The 22474-nt window shown below is 43.9% G+C and overlaps 1 protein-coding gene across 6 annotated transcripts in view; it reads left to right on the plus strand.

Annotated features, from left to right (window-relative positions):
* dtnba (dystrobrevin, beta a) overlaps nucleotides 1–22474 on the plus strand; it is a 461468-nt gene that overhangs the window by 128667 nt on the left and 310327 nt on the right. For all 6 annotated transcript variants that reach the window (XM_078541481.1, XM_078541476.1, XM_078541482.1 and 3 more), the window contains exons 5-6: nucleotides 402–487; nucleotides 9883–10037. In XM_078541481.1, the coding sequence (XP_078397607.1) occupies nucleotides 402–487; nucleotides 9883–10037 (241 nt within the window). The remainder of the gene's footprint in view (nucleotides 1–401; nucleotides 488–9882; nucleotides 10038–22474) is intronic.

The raw sequence follows: 22474 nt of genomic DNA on the forward strand, positions 1-22474 counted from the left end.
CTGGGCTCAGAGGAGATGGCGAGACCAGGTGACTATTCTTCACATATTTATTCTGCCGTGTGTACTGCATTCTTCCACTGTGATGAGCTGGGCATCACGTGGGGGAAAAAAAAAATAATTTCCAGCATCTGCATTATTTTGCTCTTATTATGGTGATTTCTAAATTCCCTTTTGTGCTCTTCCTGGAATGGGAAAAGTGTTTTAAGATTTATTTTACAATGTTGTATTCATATTCTTTCAATAAAAAGTGGAATGGATTATTGAAATTGCATTGCAGTAGAAAATACATGAACAGAACTCTCATGTGCGAGGAGACCTTTAATGTTGTTGGCATGTACGTTCAGTTAATGTTGCTCCAATTCCTGATATGTAACACTAATTAATTCAGTTTTCTTTTACAGTGAGGGTCATGGAAAGTTGACAGTATTCTCAGTTAAAGCTATGCTGGCAACAATGTGTGGAGGAAAGATCCTGGACAAACTGCGGTGTAAGTTTATTTACGATTGCACTCTTCTCCGCTCTGCTCTTTCTGTCCCTCTCACTGGTTGAAGTTTGGTTCGACATGGGCTGGGTGCTCTCCTTGCTCGAGTGGCTGCTGAGACAGTGAGGGCTTGCATGTTTTTATTCGTGGGGGAGCTAAAAGAGTCCAGTTCAATCCTGCTCTCAGCCAATGTCAGTACATGCACGCTTAAAGCAGGAGTCATTGAATAGTAATCAGGAGTGTGAATTCCGGATGGGTTTTTATGGCCTGATTGTTGGGCATTGAGGTGCAAGGTACAGAGACCTTCTTGGTCTCTGGCGCAACTAATTACTGGTCTGAGCTGCTGTGGGAGCCCAGAAAGTGTACACTTCATGGAGGGACACATTTGTGTGTTTTAACTAACTCATCACACTGAGTGCATTAGCTGTTAAAATATATGCAGTGTTACTCTTTATCAGTACAATGCAGAACATGAGCGCTACACGTGGAGATATATTTTCTGCTTGGTTCTTGGAAAAAGAATTGGATTGTTTAGAAGTATGATGGATTAATCAGGGAATTGTTATCGTTTAATATGGCCTCTGCCAGCTTCCTATTGGAGGTTTAACTGATCTTGTTCGGCTTCTAATATCTGCGTGTGCAATCTGTACCTATTGTTTTCATCTAAAATAAAATTGCCATGTTGAGGGAAAATAAACTAAAATAACTTGTTTATATTTAGAAATTAAATCCCTAACCTGCATGAAAGTCTTAAGGGACTATTTTCCCGGATTTGTATTTATCGTGCAAGGCAGCTCTGTATGGATGGTGGAAAGAAAACCCTTGGAAAGATTCCTAGCCACAGATGGCCTGAAAACATCTGCAGTTGGGAGTATAGTGAAGGGCAGTGTCGATTTCAGTCGGTTTGTTTTGTGATTGGCCTGATTCGCTCCATTGTCAGAGCATTGTGCACACATGTGGATTTTGTCTGTATGTTGGCTTTATAAGTTCTGTGTGACATGACTATGGAGAATCTCTGCAGTGTGTTTGGTGGCAGAGATCTGAAGCACAAAACTCTCCCTAAATTGGGCCTAATTGCAGTTCCACTCAAAGGCCGTGGAATGGCTGGCATGGGAAATTGCAAAGTAGATATCTCACTGGTTCAGTTCACATGTCCTCTGAATTTGTTTGCACATCACCCAAAGCTTTTGCTCTAACCTCTGAAGACTTTTGCTGCATTTCAGCTTGTAGAAATGTTAATTTTTAATGCTCACGAATTTTTGAGCGAAACCTTTTACTTTGTCCTCAAATCTTTTATAATATTTTCGAAACTACTACACCCTCGCATCATTGTTTCTCCCAGCTGACTATTTAGATTTTACATTTATGAGTGAGATATTGTCAACGTGCTAAGAGAGATCTATGACCTAGTCTCTCAACTAGGCTGCAGCTAGTTACCAAGCTAATTAAGCTGGACAGCTATAGAAACAAAGAATGGTTGTAGCACAGGAGGAGGCCATGTGGTTGGCCGTCCCATTGCTGGTTGTTTTGCAAGAGCAACTCAGCGAGTCCCACTCCCCATCCTTTCCTTGGAACACTGCAAATTGGCCCCTTAAGGTGCTATTAAATAACTTTTGAAAGCCCCAATTGAATCTGCCTCCAATACACTCTCAGGCAGTGCATTCCAGATCTTAACCACTCGCTGCATAAGAAAGACTTCCTCATGCGCTGTTGCTTCTTTTGCCATTCACCTCATGTTGCTGTTCCCTGGCTTTTGACCCTCTATCAATGGGAATAGCTTCTCTCTGTCTAAACCCCTGATGATTTTGAACACGTTGTAAACTGTGCCTCTCTTTATAAAGTCCTAGATCCCGTATGCCTTTTTAACCACTGTCTCAACCTGCCCTGCCACCTTCAATAATCTGTGCACATATAGCCCCAGGCCTTACTGTTCCTGCACACCTTTCAAATCGCACCTTTTGGTTTATATATTACCTGCCCTCGATTTTCAAATGTACTACTGCCCACTTTTCTGCATTAAATTTTACCTGCAGCCTGTCCATACCCTCTTAAAGTCTATCCATATCCTCCTGCCAGTTCACCAGACTACCAAACTTTATGTAATCTGCGCATTTTGAAATTGCGCCCTGTACACCCTGGAAAAGCAGCAGTCTTAATACGATCCCTAGGAAATCCCACTGCACGCCTTCCTCTCGTCTGAAAAACAGTCATTCACCACTACTCTCTGTTGAATGAAACAGATCCTCATAATTTCAGAAATATTGAGACGAATCCATCCATAAAAAAATACTCAACTATTGCTGTATTTTTTTTTTGATGTAAGTTGTCTTTCTTACAGTTTTTGCACAGTGATTATCTACCTCCTACTTATCCACCAGATGTTTGACATGACCAAGTCTTGCAAGACACACTGGGCGAATGGTCCCAGATTCGCTGTAAGTGCGGTAGTGGGCAGGAAGAAGAATGTTTTGCCCACCAGCCACAGTGGCAGGTTTTTGTACGATATCGTCCCAATCCCGCCTCGTTCGTCATGCATTCCCGGGAAACGCGCCACTTCAATGGCGGGTGGGCTGTCATTTTCCCACCACACCGTCACCTCGCTGCTTCCTCACACCAGGCGCCATATTTAAAGTGCAGCCGCCCGCACACCTCTCAGTGCTTCCAGCCCCCGACTGCTGCACAGAAGACGTGGCCCCGAAAGGCAAGAGGACTGCAGCCACCCCCCCCCCACCCCGATTCAGTGATGCATCCCTGGGACACCTTCTGGAGCCCGCCGCGATGCCCTCTACCCCTGCTCTGGCCGCAGCAGGCACAACAGTGTCACCATTCTGGCTTGGGAGGTGGTCAGTGTCAAAGCTGCACAGAAGTGGTTGGCCATCCAGTGCCAAAAGAGGATGAGTGATCTCATCCGTGCCGCCAGGGTAAGGCACCCATCTCATCACTCGAAACTCACACACTCCCAAGCCTACCGCACATTCCCTGGCATCTCACTGCCAGCTCAAGGGACATCACCGCTCGCTTTCTCTCACACACCGTCACATCTCCATCTGACCTCATCCTCTCTGGAGATTCCCTCCTCTGCCCTCACCCCCTTGAGGCCACTTGCATAGATCAACACGTGTCTCTCTCACACCCTTTCCCCAGTGCAGCCCTCGCCCTGCAGCCTCTTCCCTTGCCTGAGGCCACTTCTTCCCCTTTCCCAAACAAGCCCTAGCCCTGCAGCTGTTGAAAAAACCACCCCCACCTTACGGCTGGTCACGTAAGTAGAGATCTGCCCTTGAGCCCCTCTAAACGTGATGTGAAGCCTGATACTGATGAGCGCGAGTGCTGCCCGATGCAAGGTGGGCAAACAAACCTGGAAATCCTGAGTGAAGTGCAGCTCACCAGGTGCACGTCGCATATGTTCAGTTGTGAAACACGTCGGTGTGCGATCGTGCCAACGTGCCCAGATATATTAAGATGATGTCCCTGATGCCCGGTGGTGGGAAAGGTGGCCCCCATTGATGGGCGGGGGGGTGGATGATCGCAAACTTGTTTCATGACATTGTGAAACCGATTTTCGGCCTTCCTGCCACATTGTCTGCTCATGCCCGCCATGCCGCCCAATGCCAAGGGGCATGAAAAATTCCGCCCATTGCCTTAATGTGAATCTGACTAACTTCAGGGTCTTTCTAACATTAATCAACCACATTACCCAAAAAAGATTAAGTTACATTTATTTGTATTCTTATTTCATTCATGTTGTCATGTGTGTAGGATGAGCATTTGAAAATTCTCAATTATTTAGCAATTCTGATAATGTATCAGCAAAATTCCTCCCCATTACAGTACCAACTGTCCATCATTGTGGATGATGAAGATGCCAAACATTATGTGTTTTCCCAGATTTATTATCATTCAATATGATGCATTGCCTTTGTCCAGATGGTCGTTATCTCCACTATCTGGTATAATGGTGAAGAGCTTCCTCTCACCACCCACCCACAAGAAAAAATGGGCAATAAATAATGGCAAAATAACCGCAGTTCCACGGTGCAGTATTCAGGTTACTTTTATGCAGTACTTGTCTAAAAATGTATTTTGTTAGTCCCAGCACTTTTATTCTCTGCTAGTCATCTTCATTTAATGATTTCAGATCTGAAGGAATTGGAATTTTTAGGAAAAGCTTTCCTTGCTGAGTTTTGTCACTTGCTAATCCCCTTGTTTTCCAGTGCAATGGGCACTGCTATCTTGAACCAACCTCAACACCTACTGATATTCTGATGTGCTTCCCCAGTCATTAGTCTTTGTACATGGCTCAATGTCTATCAATCCTTTGACTGCCCCTGTTGACTGGCACCCCTTCCACAAATATTCACTCCGTCCACCACCAACGCACAGTGGCAGCAGTGTGTACCATCTACAAGATGCACTGCAGGAACTCCCCTTAGACAGCACCTTCCAAACCCACGACTGCTACCACCTAGAAGGACAAGGGCAGCAGATACATGGGAACACCACCACCTAGAAGTTCCCCCCCAAGCCACTCACCATCTTGATTTGGAAATATATCGCTGTTCCTTCACTGTCACTGGGTCAAAATCCTGGAACTCCCTTTCTAACAGCACTGTGGGTGTACCTACACCACATGAACTGCAGCGGTTCAAGAAGGCAGCTCACCTGCGGCCTTGATTCCTTGATTGTGCCTTGACTCTTGCTGACTCTCTCTGTCGATCGATCGACCTACTGATGAATGGATGGATCGATCTGTCTATCTCTCTATCTCTCCATCTGTCTATCTATCCATCTCTCTATCTATCTATCCATCCCCCATCCTTAATCGCCCTGGAGGAGGTGGTGGTGAGCTGCCTTCTTGAACCGCTGCAGCCCATGTGGTGTAGGTACACCCACAGTGCTGTTAGGGAGGGAGTTAAGGGAGGTGGTGGCGTAGTGTTATTGTCATTGAACTAGTAATCCAGAGACCCAGTGTAATGCTTTGGGACCTGGGTTCGAATCCCATCACGGCACATGTTGAGATTTGAAATCAATAAAAGTCTGGAATTATAAGTTTAACGATGACCATAAAAACCCATCTGGTTCACTAATGTCCTTTAGGGAAGGAAATTTGCTGTCCTTACATGTGACTCCAGACTCTGGCTCTTAACTGCCCTCTAAAATAGCCTAGCAAGCCACTCAGTTGTATCAATCTGCTTAAAAGAAAAGTCTCCTCCATATCCTACAAGGTCAGAAGCTCTTGGCCTCAAGCTCTGCAAAGATTAACTCAGATAATCGAGAACATGGATAATGATTGTCCAGGTGACGTTGTAATAATTGAAATATATATTTGGTCACCAATTCGTTCACTTGGCTTTTCTGTTTGGATAGAAATAAACTGTTCAGAACTGATATTATTGATAAAAATACAAATTTGATGCTGCACAAATGGATTTGGATGTCTTTTTGTAAAAGAGAGTCCTGGGGCCTAGAATCTGAGGGATGGGATCTAGACAATTGTGGCGTCAGAGGCATACTTAATGACCAAAAGCGCCACCCTGAGTCCTTCTCTGGCACTTTCCTGCCATGTACACATGAAAACCTTTGACTTGATTCGCCTTTTGAGGGAAGTGGAGGATTTTTCTAAACCCAACTCCCGGCAATATGTTTTCCCTTGGTTGACCTGCACACATTTTTGTACTTTGAAAGCTCTCATTTTAGGGATCGAGTCACTTTTGGGGCCTGATTACCGTGGAGCCCTGGATCCTCAAGCAGGCTCAGGAACATGCCATTTTCCTCGCGTGGCCCTGCCAGGAAATTCCCCAGAACGGCAGAGACTTGGCATAACCAGGTCTTTGCCTTTTTCCTTGTCTTTACACCAATTTTCTTCCAGGAGTTATGGGTGATTGGCAGAACACCCTGACAAATTAAGAGACCTCACTATTGACGTGCTGTAATAAATTCACGTATACAGCCGACACTAAAATCTTAGAGAAAATCAGCATTTTCAGCTGCTTTAAATGGAGTCTAAATAATTTACTGGAAAAAAAACACTCCAATAATTTGGAAAGTGGCTTCTGGACCTTGCAAGATTTCACAGTGATCTTGGATTTCCGTATTAGTCCCGAGTTCATTCACCAAAATCTCACGTTGCAACAATTAGAGAAACAGAATCAATTAGGTTCAGAACTCTATGAAATTACATTTATTTTTTTCCTGTCTATCTCTCTTTTTGCCAGCTCAAAATTAATAACAGTGAAACTAATGCTTGAAGCTAGGGTTGAAATTACATCTGTGAGAATCTATTGTGAGCAGCCCAGTGTATATATTTCTAAACTTTTGTTCACTGGCCTGGTGACTGGTGTTGATAATATTTAATAAACAACACTGAAGAGTTTGCTTCTAATGGATGCCTGTCTTCGATTTGTATCTTTTTGAGTATTCGAGACAACTTCAGCTTCATCCTGTTCAACAGGAACTCGTTTGAGGGCACCATAGCCGTGTTTGCTTGCTCTCTAGTGGCAGTCGTGCGGTAATGCATCTGTGAAACATAGTTTCGAATCATGATGCTTTCATTTTTGCAGCAATTGGGATTCAGCAATAATGTTATGCCGCATGTTGTTTGATCGCATACTATCTGTTTAAGAATCCAGATCTGAGCTTGATGAAACAGACCGGCTTGGATGATTTCACCAAGGCAATGTCGGGGGAAATGCGATTGGCATTGCCAGCTTACCTGGTTCCTGCCCTCCTATTTAACCCTGTTGTAACTGCTGCCGCCTGAAGTTGGCTTTTATGCCCTGGTAGAGGAGGGAAACAATTTCTTAAAAATGTTTACACGTTGACATTCATGTATGAACATATTTAAAAGATGAAATTTTCAACTTTTGGTTTTAATCAAGAGCAGGAATCAAAGCTAAGGAGAATTGGAAAATTTCAGAAATTACTGGAGACAGTGGGTTAGGCGTGACCATGCGGTCAAATGAATTTGGGTTGATGTAACAATGAGCTAATGAAGGCATGTCGGGCTGAATCTTCCAGTGCTGTTAGCTTCTGTAGTTTTTGTGTTCCATGTGGTTCCTCATCTGTAAACACTGCAATCAGTCAATAACTGCAGAGCTGGAATGATGTGGGAAAATATGTTTTTGTTTCCGGTTTTCTTACTTGGCCTTCTGAAGGCACTTAGTCACGCTGTAACATGACCCCACGGAACTGTCTCGCTGTTGTCACCTGTGGACTTAGAGAGAGAGTAGGACCTTTAAATTATTCAGTGCCTCAATCAAAATAGCAGACAAATGAAGTTATACCACTATGTATGCCACTGATCTTTTTGCAAGATAATTTGGAGACCCAAATATTAGCAGGTGATTAAAGTGCAACAGCCTTTAGAGGTGAGTCTGATGATCATCATATGTGAAGTCGATATTTGCGCACTTCACAGCGAGTGTTGCTCAATGTGAGTGCAGCATTCTGACCGCAAAGCTAGGAGTTTCTTGGCTCCTATGACACAATATTGTGTCAGATGATGCATTTGCCCACTAAGCTATTTCTTTCTCGGGAGTGAGTTTAAATGTTTAATCTTTGAGCGTTAATTAGCAGTAAAGATAAAGTGAAATGAGTGAAATATATATAAAAAGTAAAAAACAGGCTCTTGCTCCCAAGTACATTTGTTTTTATTTTTTTTGTAATTTTTCTATCTTCTTGGAGGCGTTGGCTCCTTGTTTGAGCAGGATTATCTTTGCCCAAATAGCTGTTAAAGATTTATGAACCTCAACTGAGTGTGGTGGTCGACTGTTTGACTGCAGAGTCATCACAGCTGAACCTTAACATGCCATCACTAACCCAGAGGCACTGATGCCAGTTTTGGTGCTTCTACTATCGTCCGAGCCAAGGTCAGCTAATTCCATACAAATCAGAGATCCAAACTGGAACATTGCTAATCTGAGCACTTAAGCTTGTTAGAAGTAGTGAATCTTACTTAAAAAAGTGAGAGAGATGTTACAGAAACTCCATGAATGTAGCCGTGGGTTAAAATGCGAGCTTTTCCTTTATCTGTTTGTGTTTTTCCCAAAAGGCTTTGCTTCTTCAGATCCTTCACTGGCTGCCAGGGTGGGAAAATGACCTTTCCTAGACCTCCGCAGTTACTGCCCTTGAAGAATTTGTTGGAGTGTTAAAGAAACGCTGACCAAAATTTTTCCAGATGTTATTTTGTTTTAATAAAATTGAAATAGCTTTTTAAAACATTGACATTTAGTCAAAATGATACTTAAAACATATTGACCTTGATATTTAATCAAATACATTGCGGCACTTGAGGCAATAGATGCTTGAAATTGGAAAGCATTTCTGGTGTTTATCCCTTCGTGGCAGGTTTGGGTGGTACAAGTTGTTTCCTCTGATTCTATAGAAAAAACATGTCATTAATTCTTCTCAGTGGAAGGGGAGGATACAATGCAAGGAATGGAAGAATAAAAGAGAGGAAATTAAACACTTGTTTCAATCATCAAATAGTCAGGGGTAAATTAATGGAATTGAAGCCAGACAACTGTCTAGTCCCAGATGATTTCCACCCGAGGATTTTAAAAGGAAGAAAGCTTGATTCAAAATTTCTAAAGTTCACTGGATTTGGGAAGATGGCTGAAGGGTGACAAGCGATATAATTGCTCCAAATAAAAGGAGAAAGAGACAACCCAAGTAACTGTACCTCCGTTTAAATATTAATGTTGGATCAGTTGCTGGAATCTGTTATCTGGAGCAGAGTAAATGAACACTTGGAATAAGCTGAATAGAGAGAGAGTCAGTTTAGCTCCGTGAATATACGCTTGACATGAGTCAGCTGACGAGGTGGACAGACAAGCATCGGTTGATGTCAAATTCATGGATTTTCAAGAAGGCATTTGATATTACTTATACAAGAGCCTGCAGCCTAAAATTGAAGAACACAGAACAGGGGGTAATCTTGAGGCTTGGATAAGAAGTTAATAGGGAGTAGAGGGGGAGGGGGGACTGGAGATGACAGGGTGATTCAAATTGTTGGGCAGTGTCCTGGTAAATCCCCAGCAATCATTGCTGGGACCCCAGCTTTTTACCTCTCTCTCACACAACTGGCAGACAAGAACGTTGGTGCCTGCTCTATTCCCAAGCCACTGACAGTTTGCCTGTAGCTGACTGCTGGGAAGGATTGCCAGTGTGATGTTCACACCACTGGCTTTTCCTTCCAATGCTGGTTGAAGTTACAGCCTCAGATTGGCACCTGCCCATTGATGGAAGTTCTGAAAGGGAATTGAGTTACGTGGGCCTCAAACTTTGAATCTGCTCTTGCTCCGTGCTATTTCATCATTGTTTCCATTATTAAAATTTAGTAACTTGCTGTTACTCCAGCTTTTCTATTACCGTTCTCTTATTTTTTTTTTCACTATGTTTTACAGATACTTTCTCACAGATATCGGATTCCAATGGAATAATGATGTATATGAAGTTTGACCAGTTCCTCAGGGAGGTGTTGAAGTTACCCACAGCTGTGTTTGAGGGACCATCCTTTGGCTACACAGAACACGCAGTACGAACTTGCTTCCCACAGCAGGTGAGATGTTGGCAGTAATTCAACACTCCATTTTCTAAGAACTCATTGACATCTGACATCAACATTTGCCTGTGCTTCCAACGTAACTATTCTGTGTCTTTATAGTGGAGAATGTTCATATTAAATTGAGTTCTCTGTGGGCTTGGAATTATCAGGATAACACTTTCCAGGTCTTTTGAAAGCTACAGTGTATACAATTGTAGAACAAAATCACACTTGAGTGACCTGCTGGTGCAGTGGGAACCATACTCTTTGTACCTTGATCCACATCTCCTCTGTTGACTGCAAAAACCTGTTGTAAAATTAAATTATGTCGTGTCGATCCTATTTGCCAGTGGTCATCAGTTCACAATAGAATGATCTGAAATTTGACTCAAAAGTTCATAATGGTGGGAAATGGGAAGATCACATCAGTACTTACTTAGCTTTATTCTGCATCTAATCTGGAGTCTAGCTGACTTGAGAAAGCTTATTACAGACACTAGGTAAGTCATGTTGAATATTGAGAACAATGGATTGTGTGCAGCACTCCCAATTCATGTGCGTGGGATTTCTGTAGACGTTTTCCTAACCTATAGGGTTTTTGACCAAAGCTGTAGTAGCAGATTGGCAGAACCGAGGTAAGATTTCCCCCTCCCCCGTTATACCCAAAATGTCATTGAAGTGATGTCACCACATGAAATGTACCTTTTAGGCTATAATTTAAGGCAGTAAGTCACTGTCAGAAGGTAAAGAAATATTTCCATATGTTTTCTTTTGTTCACTAATGTTAATTAAAATGTCAGTGCAAATACAAAGCAGGTTTCTAGAATTATACACATGGCAAATTGTTCTAATGGTTGAATTTGAACAGAAAGGTGTCTCTCCACCAGTTTGGGCAGATATTAAATGTTTGTGCTTGGTCATTCCAAAATAAAACCTGTTCGGAGCTTATTAATGCTTTTTTTCTCTATATTTGTTAAGTGTCTTTCATTACATTTGACAAGTCTACAACATATTGTTCAGTAGGTGAGACCAAGAACTTGCAGCAACTCTATGGTTAAAACAAGAGTGTACTTTGGAAATCCTCCAAACTCTTGATTTATCAATGACTGCATTTACAATATTAACAAATTTTGTAACAGACAACTCAAATCTGTAGAAATGGCCAACAGGATATGCTTATTTTCAGTTTGCTACATTGCCATAGGATCTTATAGACTGAAGTCGAGCGCTGTTCATTTAGATGAAAAGAAACAAGCTGGGCACTTTCTGATAACCTGTGGAGCTAAATACTTTACAGGCACTTAAAAGGAGTACACTCATCTGAATGTGTTCACATACAAAGATCAACTTTTTCAGTGCTGTGGTAATTTAGAAGCCTATTTTTAACTTTGGTAATTTAAAAAAAAACGTTTCTGCGCTTTTAAAGTTCATGACCTGAATTTACACCGTGTGGGCGGGTGCACGATACTCCTAACACTTCACAAAATAATTCACAAATGTGATGAAGTTAGGAGGGGCTCCCGAAGTCATCGCGCCATATCGCAATCTTTCAGGAGGCAAGTGAGTCTGAAAGCATTCAGTCCACCCGACGTCAATTAAAGGGGCAATTGAACTAATTAATAAGGCAATGCAGTTGAAGGCCAGTGAAGGAGAAAGGACCAACGAAGGCGCCATTGCCCTGCTGGCAGAATTCGCCAGGTAAAGTTCTGACCACCTGGACATGACAGAGGTGCAATGCAGAAGAAGAATCCAACTGGAAAGGGAAGACCATACCTCCAGATACAAAACGATAGGCCTTGAGATTGCATCCAGTTGTGTTTGCCTGTCGCACTGAACGTGACTGTGGCCCTAAATTTTTACACATCAGCTTCATTGCAGAGTTCTGTAGGGGAATCTCTGCTGTGTTGTCACAGTCCGTAGCACAGCGCTGCGTAAAGCTTGTCAAGAATGCAAGGATGAATATCTTCATAAATTTCGAAACCAATGAGGATAGCCAGGCAGGGTATTCCAGAGGATCTGGGGCTACTGCTGGCTTCCCAAAGATTCAGGGCACCATTGATTGCACCCGTGGCGATCAAAGCACCTACAGGAAGGCCGGGGGTCCTTTGTGAATCGTAAAGAGTTACTCACTCGGTGTCTAGCTAGTGTGCCATCATCAGCAGTGGATCCTCCAGCTTTGTGGAAGGTATCCTGGGAGTTGCCATGACTCATTTTCTCTGGCACTCCCAGGTTCCAAGGCTTTTCAGCCCCACCCTGCGCGTTTGGATGGCTGGCTGGTGGGGGATAAAGGATGCCCTCCGAAAAGATAGCTGATGACACCGTTCAGACATCCTGAAACTCCTGCTGAAGAGAGGTACAACAAGGAGTCGTGCCTCCATGAGGGCCATCATCGAGGGGACAGTTGGGCTGCTCAAGATGAGGTTGCCTGGACCCAGTCTGGTTCGTTCCAAAATGTACTGGATCACGTGGCACCGCTTGTTGTGTGCTGTGCCCTGCATAATCTGGCTCTTTCTCAGGGAGATCAGATGGAGGAGGAGGTAGACGGGGACGGAGAAGCACAGACGTTCGGTTACGAAGCAAACACAGACTCCACGGATGAACCTGGACAGCCACAGGGCCATGCTGAGGAGTTGAGAGCAGCAGCTTTTGGAAGCCAGGGAGACGAGGGGAGCGCTCATTCAAAAGGGACTTCTAATAGGCTGCCAAAGTCCTCATGCAATGCCATTTCAAAGCTGCAGTTACATCATTGCAAAGACCACAGGAACCCCTCCTAACAACGTCTTGGCACTGTGCCTCCTCCAAAAAATAACAAATGTTAATGCTTAATTACTTAATTACTTAATGGAGTCCTGCAACTCAGTCTCTCAATCTCCAGGCCTGTGAGAGAGCAGGAACAACATGTACTGTGAAATATCCATTAAATTAAATAAAGTGACAGGGAACATCAAAACAGAAATTACATAACTAAATGTATCAGCCATGATCGCCCTGCTGTATTTGGTATGATTAACCTGTTTACGAGTGCTTTGTCTTAGTGCTCGCCCATTCCTGGCAGCTGCATTCGAGACAGGCTTTTGATTCAGACCCTGGTGGCCGTCCTCTGATTGTCAAGAGGCTGTAAGGGCCCCAACTGGGGGAAGGGGCGAGGTGGGGGGCGTGCCTGCACAGTGCCAGGACACTCCTCTGTCGGCGCGGTACCTCCAGACAATGCTGGAGCGGAGGAGCTGCTGAGATCATCATGAGTGCCCTGAGAGGAGTCCCTGGACGTACAGAGCTGCTGCTCATCCGCCAACAGGAGGTTTCCCTGTGCCTCCCTGCTCATCGCAGGTGGACAAGCAGCTCGCAGAGACACCAGGTGCCTCATCCATTGCTGACACCGGCAATGCCCTGAAGTCACTGCCAGTGTGTAGGCTTTCAAGTCTGAACGCAGCCCCAGAAGCCCCTGACTGAGCTGCTGAATCTGGCCCTCCATGAGAGTCGCCAATCTCTCAATGAAGGATGCCGCAGGTTCAGAGCAGAGGGTGACTACAGCGTTCATACCCTGCATGGACTCCCTCCATTGTATAGAACAGGGCAGATCTCCATGTACCTCCCGCTGGACATTCAGCATTTGCCCCCTGATGGATGACTCCAGAGTCTTGTCGTCCGCCTGGGGCTCAGAATCTTTCTGGTCTCCAACACTTTTCTGACAGTCAGAGCCGGTGGAACTCTCTGTTTCTGTCAGCTGTTCAGGCGGTTATGATGTGCTGCGCCCAGTCTGTGCCACTGTCTGCATGGATGCACTCAACCCCACCGAGGTGACGGTAGTTGAGGTGGGGTGAGGATGTGACATGGCAGCATCTGAGGGACCCTCCTCCTCCTCCTCTGATGTCGATGCTGGACCGTCCAGAACCCTGTTTGGTCTGACTGATGGATGAAAAACAGCAGTGAGTATGCATGAGCATTAAGGCTGCAGACTAAATAGCTGTTGCAGAGTACACACGAGCATGGCGCACTTCACAAATATAATGTTGCAGGATATCAAAAAGCCAGTCATCATAATCTTGCACTCCCTGCCCCTGAGCCCTTCATATGTCATGACCTACCCTTCCCCCACCAGTTGAAAGTGCATCCCTTTTACGCTCACCCTCCTCAGAAACCCCTGCCTCTCCTTGACCAGCAGATCTCATCCCCTGCTTGCATGTCAACGCTAGAATGTCCACCTCCCTTCAGTGCCAGTGCTGCTAGATTTGGAACGCATCCACCTGTCTGGCTGTGTTCCAGCGCATTGTGCTGCTGCTGCTTCTCCTGTGAAGTCAAGGGCACAGTAACGACTCCCCTATTCTATATGGCTGAGGTTTACATGCTCCTCCCCAACGTCACTGGTTTATGTGCCCAACACATTGCAAGACTTTTCCCTTCTAGCTGTTTCTGCCATCCTACCTAGTCCTAAACAGCCTCGCTGGGCGCTGATCACTGTTGTTGCTGGAGCTGCTCGTGTTCGACCTTCCAGCTCCATCAAATGCTTGCCCACCCAAATACACTCATTCAAAACGCAAAGTGCCTTTCTTACTCACCTTTTGCAGAGGAGAGAAGGTCATTGACCCTCTTCAGCGCTGCACCCAGATCCCCTGCACACGACCCCACGCCTGTTCTTATTTCCCAGTTTTTACTGTTTCTCCCTTCTGGGTTGGCTCTGCCCTCTGGCCATCAGGCCTCAAATCCCTCAACACGCTGCCTGTGCTGCAGAGATTGGCTGTCGCTGAAGAGGGCCCAGCAACTGCATTCAATTCCACACCACTGGCAGCCCTTTCAAAAACCCCTGCCCACAGCAGCCTCAGTTGGAAGAACATCACCCTGCTCCCCCACACTTGACAGCCCTGGCCCTCTCAGTGAGCACCTTTCCTACTGGCCGGCAGTTAATTGACCAGCTAGTGCATTATTACTGTCAGCAGTCGGTGTTGGGCAGGAGAGGATGTTGCACCCATTTCTGCTCCCGCCAATCCCTACCTGCATGCCAAGCAGAACGTTCAGGCCCATGTGTGAGTAGTACTGGAAAAAATGTCATGGGAGAACGATTTATGTAGTTGCAAGGATGGCAAAAGAGTGTTTCTCTTGACCCACTATGCAAAATGCCGTGGGGAGGTATGTTAATATACACGATCTGTATGCCCAGGGCAACACATCATTTCTCAAGAAGAAAGTGCGTGTGCATTTCCTGTTGTATCTGCTCACATGGTACAAATGATTCCGGCATCTCTACTTGGCTAATAACATCTGAAAATAAGCAATTTGCAGCCGTTTGGCAAGAAGATCCCAGTATCAGGAAAAATACTTCCATGAACAGGCACCTTATCACATCCTTAGACATCCCAAAGCTCTTCACGTCAAGTGGGTTGGCCTTTGAAATTTGCTCTGCAGCCATAATAATCCTAATCAGCAAATGAATGAATAGCCGGGTAATCTACAGAGAGCTGGCATGGGTTCGATGGAATGGCTGGCCCCCCTCCTCTGCCATTATGGTTCTCCAACCTACACCACCAAATAAATCAGGTTAAAATTGATTGTTGACCAGAACATGAAAGGACTTCTTGCTCTTCTTTGAATATTGCCATGGGATCCAGTACCAGATAAGGCAGACTGGACCTGAGTTTACTATTGCATCTGAAAGACAGCACAGGCAACACTGTACTTGTGTATGCAGTCTGGCCCATAATTAATGAACCCACAGCTTTCTGGACTAGAGATTGGTACCCGGCTTATTTGATGGCGCTTTTACCCCCAAGTCAGGAGCTTGTATGAAAAGAAGTAATGCGATAAAGGAACTTTTTTGGAAGGTGTTCAATTTATTTTCTGATATCTCTCAATTAGGGTAGATTCATGTTATCATATTTGGACAGCTCATGGTAGGTTTGGTCCAAAGTGTTTTTAGACGTGGTCACCCCGCAGCTTACGGAAGCGCAGACAGAGAGGGAATGGGTGACCATCAGTCAGAAGAAAGATGTCAGGCAGGTAGTCAGGAAATCCCCAGGGTGCATCTCACTCGAGAACTGTTTTTCTGTGTTGGAAAACAGTGAGAGTGACGGTTCCTCTGGGGAGTGCAGCCACATTCATGGCACTGTGAGTGGCTCAGCTGCACAGGGGGGGAGGAAAAAGAGAGGAAGAGCAATAGTGGTAGGAGACTCAATAGAAAGGGGAACAGACAGGTGTTTCTGCAGCTGTGGATGTGACTCCAGGATGGCATGTTGCCTCCCTGGTGCCAGGGTCAAGGATGTCACTGAACGGCTGCAGGGCATTCTAAAGGGGGAGGGCAAACAGACAGAGATCATGGTACAAATTGGTACCAACAACATAGGTAGAAAGAGGGATGTGGTCCTGCAAGCAGAATTTAGGGAGCTAGGAAATAGATTAAAAAACAGGACCTCAAAGGTAGTAATCTCTGGATTACTTCCGGTGCCACGCGCTAGTGAGTATAGAAATAGGAGGTTAGTCCAGATGAATGCGTGGCTGGAGAGATGGTGCAGGAGGGAGGGCTTTAGATTTCTGGGACATTGGGACCGTTTCTGGGGGCGGTGGGACCTGTACAAGGCGGACGGGTTGCACCTGAGCCGGAATGGGACCAACATCCTTGCGGGGAGGTTTGCTAGTGCTGTTGGGGAGGGTTTAAACTAACTTGGCAGGGAGATGGAAATCCTGAGAGGAGGTTCAGCAGGGGGAGATGTACAGCCAAAATTAGAAGAGAGCAAGTGAGTCTGGAAGGCATAAAAATTATAGGCCAGTTAAGGCACAAGGGAGTTTGGCAAGGTTGGATAGTATTTATTTTAATGCAAGGAGTCTGACGAATAAGGCAGATGAGTTGAGGGCACAAATTAACAGATGGAAGTATGATGTCATTGCTGTCACAGAGACATGGCTGAGAGAGGGGCAGGATTGGCAGCTCAAATTCCAGGATATAGGGTCTTCAGGCGAGACAGGGAAGAAAGTAAAAGAGGAGAGGATATAGCAATATTGATCAAGGAATCAATTACAGCAGTAAGGAGGGATGACATCTTAGAAGGCTCCTCAAATGAAACCATATGGGTAGAACTAAAAAATAAAAAAGGAGCAATCACATTGCTGGGAGTGTACTAAAGGCCCCCAAACAGTCAGAGAGAAATAGAAGAGATATGTAGGCAAATTTCAGAGAAGTGTAAAAATAATAGGGTAGTAATAGTGGGGGATTTCAACTTCCCCAACATTAATTGGGTTAGTCATAGTGTGATAGGTTTAGAGGGAGCGGAATTCTTAAAATATATCCAGGAGAGCTTTTTTAAGCCAGTATGTAGAGGGTCCCACAAGAGAGGGGATGGTCCTGGATTTAATTTTAGGGAATGAAGCCAGGCAAGCAGTAGAGGTATCAGTGGGGGAGCATTTTGCAGATAGTGTTCATAACTCCGTTAGATTCAAGGTTGTTGTGGAAAAGGACAAGGATGGACCAGAAATCAGAGTTCTAAATTGGGGGAAGGCTGATTTTAATAAGATCAGATGTGATTTGGCCAGAGTGGACTGGGAGCAGCTGCTTTTCGGTAAATCTGCGTCAGAGCAGCGGGACTCATTCAAGAAGGAAATAGGGTGAGTACAGGGCCAACATATTCCAGTAAAGACAAGGGGTGGGACCAACAAATCCAGGGAACCCTGGATGTCGAGGGATATACAGGATTGGATAAAGAGAAAAAGGGGAGGCTTATGGCAGATGCCGAGGGCTCAAAACAGCGGAAGCCCTAGAGGAGTATAGAATGTGTAGTTGGGGGGGGAACTTGAAATTAGGAGAGCAAAAAGGGGGCATGAAAAAACATTGGCAGGTAAAATAAAGGAAAATACAAAGTTATTTTACAAGTACATTAAGAGTAAGAGGATAACTAGGGAAAGAGGGCCCATTAAGGACCATAGTGGTAATTTGTGTGTGGAGCCGGAAGACGTAGGTAGGGTTCTAAATGAATACTTTGTGTCGGTGTTCATAAGTGAGAGGGACGACGTGGGTATGGAAATCAGGCAGAAGGACTGTGATATAATTAAAGAAATTAGCATAGAAAGGGAGGAGGTTCCAAGTGGTCTGGCAGGCTTAAAAGTAGATAAATCTCCAGGCCCGGATGAAATGTATCCCAGGCTGTTGAGTGAGGCAAGGGAGGAGATAGCAGGGGCGCTGGCAATAATTTTCAATACCTCTCTGGCCACAGGAGAGGTACCAGAGGACTGGAGGAGACAGTCAATGTGGTACCGTTATTCAAGAAGGGAGGAAGGGATAAACCAGGGACCTACAGGCCAGTCAGTCTAACCTTAGTGGTGGGGAAACTATTGGAAGCAATTCTGAGGGACAGGATTAATCTACACTTGGAGAGGCAGGAATGTATAACAAGTACCTACACTTAAACTGATGTAGCATTTAACATACGTGGACAATAAAGGCATAAAAATAATAGTATAAAAACAAAAAACTACTGCAGATGCTGGAAATCCAAAACAAAAGCAGAATTACCTGGAAAGACTCAGCAGGTCTGGCAGCATCGGTAGAGAAGAAAAGAGTCGACGTTTCGAGTCCCCATGACCCTTCAACAGAACTGAGTGTAGTTAGAAGAGACCTGCCATCCATTCTTAATTAGCACATTTTCTTAGATAATATCACCACCTTCAACACCTCTTTGATCCTTTTGTCTGTGACATCTTTAGATTATCTGCTCCTATCACTGCTTGCTTGTCCCTACAATCACCCCCCCCCACTCAACTTCTCTCTCTCCACCCCCCCCACCTTAAACCAGCTTATATTTCACCCCTCTCCTAACTATACTCAGTTGTGTTGAAGGGTCGTGAGGACTCGAAACGTCGACTATTTTCTTCTCCACCGATGCTGCCAGACCAGCTGAGTTTTTCCAGGTAATTCTGTTTTTGTTATAAAAATAATAGTGTTCATTTATGTTGTGTATATGATGGTAGTAGGTTTGACACACCCAAGCAATATTTAACCTTATTTCAGAATACAAGAGTAAGTTTTTTTTTGCATGATTTGCTCTGTAACATGCTGTCTTGGTTTAAATTTTTTTTTAAACATGTGAAGTATTGAGTGAATGGAAAACAAGTGCAAATAACAAGTTCTTTGTATTTCCACATGAGGGCAATGTTGTCTGTATATTTTTGGACTGCACATATTCAGAAGTCCAGAATTCTCCCTTTTACACCTGCTTTTATAAATCATTTTTGATAATATCTCATCCTTTGCTTCTTGAAGAGGGAGAATTTCATAAATGTCAGCATCAACTTGTCTCTCTGGCCCTAGAGGTGCCAATCATATTTTCAGCCATCTAGGCTTCATGCTTTGGAATTTCCTCACTAACCTCCGTTGCTTCTCCACCTTCCTCTCCTCTGAAATTGTCCTTCAGAACCATTGATTTGGCCACGCTCTCTGCCATCCCTCCTAATATCTCCTCCTTTGACTCCAAGTACATTTTTTAGTTTATGAAGTGCTTTAGAATGTTTTTCAGTGTTAAAATGCTGTATGAATACAAGTTACTGCTCTACTTAATAAATGACAACTGCTTTTTCAGTTTTTTTTTCCCACACTCGATTCTGGCGAGTAAAATCCATGAGGTTGGAAGATAAACGGTTTCCATGTTGGGCTAGACAGTAACTAAATAGGGGGCAGAGTGCGGATGTTACAAATTACTAGAACAGTGTTTTTAGCATTTACTCAAATTATTTGAAGAATCTATTTCCATTTTGGAAACGTACAATTGGTTTGGCAGCATTTTGGATGGAAAAGCAATTCTCTTTTTAATTGCTTTTCCCTTCAGGAACATTTCCAGCTTAACTGTGCAATGTCTGTTTGACTGGATGCAATTCTTACCTCTGCCACTTAGTTTATATGTCTGTAAACACTATACCTAAAAAAAAAATAATGGACAGATTTCAATGAAACAGGTAGGTTATGGCCCAAGGAAGAACTGATTAGTTTTTGGCGAAGATGTGGATCTGGATCCTGGAAATTTTTATAAGATCCATTAACATTGGAAATAGGGCGAATTGACTTTTTAAAAAGAACGCTGTGGGTTATTTCATTTAGAATGTTGTGGATTATCTCAGCTGCTGTGGTGCAATTTGTCAGAACTGTCAAAATGTGAGCAGATTTTTCAGAGCAGTTTGTTGCATGTGATTTTTTTTTTGATTCGTTCATGGGACCTGGGTATTGCTGGTTAGGCCAGCATTTATTGCCCATCCCTAATTGCCCTTGAGAAGGTGGTGGTGAGCTGCCTTCTTGAACAGCTGCAGTCCATCTGGTGTAGGTACACCCACAGTGGTGTTAGGAAGGGAGTTCCAGGATTTTGACCCAGTGACAGTGAAGGAACGGCAATATGTTTCCAAGTCAGGATGGTGAGTGGCTTGGAGGGGAACTTCCAGGTGGTGGTATTCCCATCTGTCTCTGCCCTGTCCTTCTAGATGGTCATGGGTTTGGAGGGGTTGTCTAAGGAGGCTGAATTGGCCTGAAGCCTCCTCAATGAGCTCTTAATAAAAATAATTCTTTTTTCAGCTTTCGAGTTACAGACCATCAACCGGGCAGGGAAAAACCTCGTGGAAGAGTTGAGTAATTGTAATAATGCTGTGTTAACACAGCGTGGCAGACATGTGTGCTCGAGTGAGAGTCCTCTTCACCCTTTCTGTTGTTCCTGTAAATTAGATTCTAATTCAACAACGTAATATAAAAGGAACTGCGCTTATGACTTGTCAGGTCTTCAAACTCTGTCATAAATAGAGTCATATGTGCTGATAAAGTGAAAGATGATAGTCCTGGCGAAATGGAATAGTCCTTCCCTTTGTACTTTGAATATCGAACTCTCCAACGTTGGATAACACAGACGTGAAATGCATTATGCTGCTGAAATAACTCTGTGGAAGCAGACTGCATATTTAAGGAAGTTAATCTGCTTATCAGATGTTGAATTGCGATGTTGCCGAAAACAGGCGTTCAGCAAAGAGGATCATTGTAACACGCACTAAAATAGCTTTACCGTTTTACATTTTCTGTGCATTCGCGTTCTGCTGCAGAAATGTACCCGATAGTCAAACTGAAAAACAGTATTCAGAAAGATTTGTGATAATTGGGTTAACATACATCAATAAGATTTTGATTGCATCGTAAAACAGGAGACTTTTTCCATATATATCCATTAAGTTATAGTTGGGCCCAGAATATGGGATTGTCTGCAACAGTAACCATCAATCAATTGTTGTCAGTGGTATGTGCTGACAGTAGCTAAAGGTTTATGATTGGTAAATAAATCCTGCCAAAAATCATTAAATCCTAGCCTCTTGAAAACTGATTTGATTTTCTGTTTTTTTTTAAACCCAGCGAATTACATCAGAGAGTATTTGAGATTTAAATTAACAGGTTTGATTTTCAGCTGACAGAAAGTCAGGGGGATGTTAATGTTTGGTGGTAAATTTAGTTTCCGCCTCATGATAGCGATTCCCTTCTCCTGAATCCAGTATCAAAGGTCCACCACTGATGCTTGCTGGAGGGGCTAACAATCACATAATTTTGCTATCCAGTTTTTATTGTACATTGCTACTGGAGTTAGTGATGGTTTAGAGCGTAGCTTGCTGTTGTATCTTGAAGCATAATGCTGGCTACCTCAGCAGGTTATCCTGTAGATGTGTCCTGCCTTCAAATTCTTAGGATTTCTTCGGCGCAGTTCTTGGTGCACAGTGTACAAAATGCATCACAGAAAAAAAACCCATAAAGTGGCGCAGGTATCTTTTTTTAACTTGGCATTTTGCCACTGCTGGTAGCTTAAGCACAAAAAGAATAAGAGTTACATTTGTTGTACGTGGGTATGCTTCCTTTTGACAGTGCTCGTTTGATGGTAAAATAATCCTGGACTTTGTGGTAGTAATAATGGTGAGGCTATCAGATGCTCGCTGCTAATTCAGGAATAAGATGCACAGAAACATGTAATATTCACACAGGCTCAGTTGAATGTGCAAATCAGAAATTTGAGGTCCGTTTTTGCACTGCTGCTCTTCAGGCTTCACCACACTCATGGCTTGCTGGGAAACTCGATATTGAAACCTTGGAAGAGCCCGGCTACCCCTAAACAGGCCAGGGCTTGAGCATCCAGACGTAGATGAATTTTTAATGGTGTGATAAGCCTTCACTCCTACCAAGAAACCTCTCTGGCATTGATAACTTAGTTTGAAGAATGCAATTGTGGAGTCTCGTTTCTTTAGATTTTAATCATTTGTTGGAGATTTAAGAAAAATCTATTTTTACGATGCCTTCCACTTAATCCACTTCTTATTTCCATCTAATATTCTCTTTAGCTCTGTATAAGAGTCATACAGACTGAAAACGTTAAGTCTAATCTCTCTCTCTAAAGATGCTGCTGAGTTTTTCCAGCATTTTCTGTTTTTTTTATTTCAGATTTCCAGCATCTGCAGCATTTTGC

The sequence above is a fragment of the Cetorhinus maximus genome, chromosome 5 (assembly GCF_964194155.1).
Source record: "Cetorhinus maximus chromosome 5, sCetMax3.hap1.1, whole genome shotgun sequence".
Lineage (NCBI taxonomy): Eukaryota > Metazoa > Chordata > Chondrichthyes > Lamniformes > Cetorhinidae > Cetorhinus > Cetorhinus maximus.